Genomic DNA, 4451 nt, shown 5'->3' on the forward strand with positions numbered 1-4451 from the left:
TGTGTGGACACATGATACCATGCTGCCACATCAAAGACCAAAATGTATGCAAGAGAGAACATAGTTACACCCCCCACCCACCCCTCCCCGCCCCGCACCCCCAGGGCAAAGTGTGCATGTCTGTACCGGATGGCAGGCAGCTAGAGAGAGAGAGAGAGAGAGAGAGATTGTGCGCATCCGTGTGTGTGAGCGCCAATGCATAGCAACAGCGAGTGGAAGGGCGAGTAGTACGCATAAGTGTGTGTGTGCGCGGTATACAGTGCCACGTGGGCAGCAGCGAAAGTGGGAGAAAGCGAGTCCCCCCCCCCCCCCCCCCCCCGGGTAGCAACTTGAGTGCCCACCTGACAGTCCATTGGTCTTCCACCCGAAAGTGATAAAATTTTTGGCCACGATTGGCTCAGTGCCACCGAGTAGGATGCGGGGATTTGAACTCTGGACCAAAAGAAGATAAGACTTGTGATAAGTATTGCAGGCAAAGGCACCATTGACTAGTGTGAGCTTCTCCAAAACAGGGGTCTTGGTCCTGCTATGCCAGCCCATCAACAGGGCAACAAGCTTGCTATGCTAGCCCATCGACAAGCAAACATCTTGTTCCCATATGTAGTTACAGGTAGACAATGCTGGTACTGACAGCCTGAGCCAGCAATGAATGGCCCTTATAGCAATGAGTCAAATATAAACTTCACAAGCCACTGACTATACAGCAGCCATCTACCTCCAAGATTCTTTATTAACCAATTATTTACAGACATGTAGTATTTCTCGGCCCCTTTACGACATAGCTTTGCAAATCTTCCCAGTCCTTCAAATGAGATGGGACTGTACAGTAGCGAGAGCCTACAATAGTCCTACCTAAAAAAGGTTTACAAATTTGCATCCATTGTTAGAGGAGCACAAGTTTAACAGCTAGCTGAGGCAAAGTCAATCCCACGTGCACAGGGCCACTTACAAACATGAATTTTACAGACAAAAAACCCAAGAAAACTCACCTCCCCTTAGGCAAGTTCAATTAACTTAAAATTTCCCTGACTTCTCTGCTCGTTGGGGCCCATCTGCGTGCTTTTTCTTTGTTTTCAAGCTTGCAGGCAAAAAAGTGCTAATCAATCTCTGTGGGTTGAGTCTGCTCTTTCTGCACTGTACCAAAAGACAAAGACATTTCTGCCTTTCCTTGCTGACTGCTCCCCCCTAAAGAGCTCAGATTCATCCTTTTTTGGCATTGCAAAGGTACTCCAAAAAGCTTAGGTGGGCTTTGTCTACACTTTTCTAGGGGCCGGTTCGAATTGGGAATCCAATCGCAAGCTGCTGTCTCCTGGAAGCTTGCCTCCGGCAGTACCAACTTCAGCTGGAGGTTTTCCTCTCCTTCATCGCCACTTTCCCTGCTGCAAGACTCACTAGCACCTCCTTTCATAACCTTTTCATGCTCCATACTACTACTCTTACTGCATTGTAAAAACCTGGCTATTGAACATATGTCTTGTGATGAGCCTTTGACATGCTTCTGTATGTATAACAGCAGATCACTACATAGCCTGCGTAAGCAGGAAAGCTCAGAGACCAGCAACATGTTTTCCTTCGTCAACCTCTCAATTTCATCGGAGTGCAGGAGCCCTGACCTCTCCCTGAGTGAAGAGAGAGGAGATGAGCTCGAAGAGGTGGCCTGTTCATCAACTGAATTGGTTGGAGAAATGCACCGCTTTGACGGAGACATGCATGGTTTCGATGGAAATGCCACTGTTTTGCGCCGGTGAATGTCGTTGAGTAGATGCTTCCCCCCCCTTCTGAAGAAATCATTGGCAAACTCCCATCTGTCAGGCGCAATCTTCCGGAAGCCCTGGCACATCATCACAATTAATCAGGAGCCCACGTCATCAATTTTTCTCACAACTGACCTACTAATCAACAACCCTCACACATTTATCCCCAAACTTTAGCCTACCTACCGGTCCAGAATTTATCGTAAAAATAGCTAGGTATCAATCATACAATTGATTGGACATTGCAGCCAGACAGTCTAGTGGATTGATACAGCAACCACAAATGTGTAAGACAGAACTCCATAACTTTACATGTCAACTCAATAATGCGTGTTCAGACTGGTTACACACAGCCATTGTACTCTTCCTTGACTGCCCATACCACGGGCATCATTGTCAACCTACCTTGACCAGGAATCCTTGTACAGAGACAACCGAAAGCCAGCCCCATACAACTTCTAAAGTGGCATTGCTCATGGTTGAGGTGTTGTAGGTGTCATCCTTTGAGCATGGATATATAAGCAGAGTTTTCATTGTGTTGATTGAGGTTGCACCGTTATCAAAGGTGTAACACGATGGCTATGGCACAAGGCACTAATCTACCCCACTCAATCTCTTCCTTGACATCTAGGTAGAACATTATTTTCCTAACACCAAGCTTCATGTGATGTAGCTTTGAAACCATTTGCCACCTTTCTGAACTGCCAACCACAGGGTTGGCAACTTCTCCTGGGTGAAAATACCTTGTCAATGCCAAATTCTGACATTAGGGTGTAACTAGTCATTGAATGATTTATAGAATAATCAAATAAACAATTTAAAATGCTGCAAGTTTCTAAGCTCTTGGAAACAAAGCTACTTGATCAATCAAGCATCCTGTGAAGGATTCAAAAAGAGGACCAGAACGTGAATTACACATAGAAATGATAATGGATTTAGTCATGGTTACCTGAAGCCACTAACTAAGGAAACATCAGATTAAAAGCAAATGCCTGATGAAGGGCCATATTAAGAGAAAACGACTGATTAAGGACCATATTAAGAACAAATTCCTGATTAAGGACCATATTAAATGCTAATGCCTGATTAACGACCAGATTAGCCAGAAATTCACTTACATAAGTATTGAGCTGTCGGACAAAGCTGGAGAAATTGTTGTGTTTGAAGTAGTTGGGCAGGATGTCCTTGGCAAACTCAGGGGGGCGCCATACCACAAAGGTGCTGCCATCTCCATTCCATGATATCACCTCATCTGTCGCAGGGTCATCCACCAGCTGATATGTCTTGATCAGGAAAGGGGCAGGGGTTGATTTCTGAAAGTCATTAGGGTTTTCGAAATTAGGGTTCTGGTTTGCACCAGTAGGGTTTGGACCGTGAGAGTTAGGGTTTCTAGTACCAAGGTTTGTGCAGCTAGAATCCGGGTTCCCACCATTCCGTTTTTTTAGATTAGGGCTAGGGTTTGCACCATTAAGGTATGCACTGTTGGGGTTTGCAGCCTTACAATTAGGGATTCCTCCCTTAAGATTCGCACAGTGAGAACCAGGGTTCGCCTGCTCCATCTCATCTCACTGCCTCCTTTTTCTGTATACAGACGCGATTGAACGCCCTAATCAACAGCATTCAAGACGCTAATTGGCTTCAAACTCAGCATTTTTTGAGCGTAAGAGACAAATTAGGGGCCCTGATCAACGTCATTCAAACTTAATCACATCGAATCGAGCAAAACCCACATTGATAATTGAGAGATTAGAGATGGGTAATCTTTACTTCTGCGATTGCAAAAGGCTGCGTTAGGCGGAGGCTTGAAAAAGGGGCCGGCTATGGTGATAGGAGCAGAATCTGAGGTAGGAGCAGGAAGTCGGACAAAACAACAAAAGTGGGTAAAGGAGAAAACAAGGACGATGAAAAGCAATCGGGGAGGAAGAAAGAGTTTTAGGCGTTAATTAGGACGATTAGAGACCCTAATTGGGCTGGTTAAGCTGCTATGATTAAGCTAATCTGTCTTGTCGTGAAGCAGCAGCACACCATCACCATGTGTGCTGTCACATTGCCACGTGGCCTTTGGACAACCCAACAACTACCTTCTAGAGGCTCCTGCTCAAATGATGATGATCTTGTAAGGAAGGCCAGTCAAGGCCAGTCCTCCATCATGATGATCCTAGGCTCATATACAATTACTGTTAGTATGTTGCCATTTGGCCAAGCCAAAAGGGTAGCCTTACCTTATTCTTCTATAGCCTCCGGAAGCATAGTCGGCACGTCATGCCCGATTTTTAGCATTTTGGTCGTAAAATACTCGCAACATTTTAAAACTACTTGTTAAAAATTACACTAAAATACAAAAAAAACTCGCTATACTTCACCAAACTCGTCAATTTTGAAGGGGAAGGGCCTCGTCTCTAAATCACACGGTGCATTTAAGAGGGGGTTCAAGTGGGATCGACGGCTGAGGGGGCCCGATTTTGGGCGGGGCCGATCCGGGCCGTCGGATCCCCGAAAGTAAACTAGGGTCGAAAAAAAACTTGGCCTGCGAAGTAAACTAGGGATCCTAGTTTACTTCGCAGGCCGATTTTTTTTTTGTAGGATCCCTAGTTTACTTCGGCCTGCTTACTTCGCAGGCCGATTTTTTTTTTGTAGGATCCCTAGTTTACTTTGCAGGCCGAGTTTTTTTTGTCGGGGGCTTGCCAAATTGCCTAG

At 45.5% G+C, this 4451-nt stretch overlaps 1 protein-coding gene across 1 annotated transcript; it reads right to left on the bottom strand.

Annotated features, from left to right (window-relative positions):
• Positions 1-680: 680 nt before the first annotated feature.
• On the bottom strand, positions 681-3632 carry LOC147636975 (uncharacterized). The gene is made up of 2 exons (XM_086800575.1): positions 2873-3632; positions 681-1831 (listed from the first exon to the last, which is right to left on the bottom strand). Exons 1-2 carry the CDS (start codon positions 3311-3313, stop codon positions 1097-1099), a joined length of 1176 nt encoding a protein of 391 aa, XP_086656701.1. The 5' UTR covers positions 3314-3632; the 3' UTR covers positions 681-1096.
• Positions 3633-4451: the final 819 nt, after the last annotated feature.

Source organism: Cibotium barometz, chromosome 7 (assembly GCF_041138505.1).
Source record: "Cibotium barometz isolate CiBa-2024 chromosome 7, ASM4113850v1, whole genome shotgun sequence".
Lineage (NCBI taxonomy): Eukaryota > Viridiplantae > Streptophyta > Polypodiopsida > Cyatheales > Cibotiaceae > Cibotium > Cibotium barometz.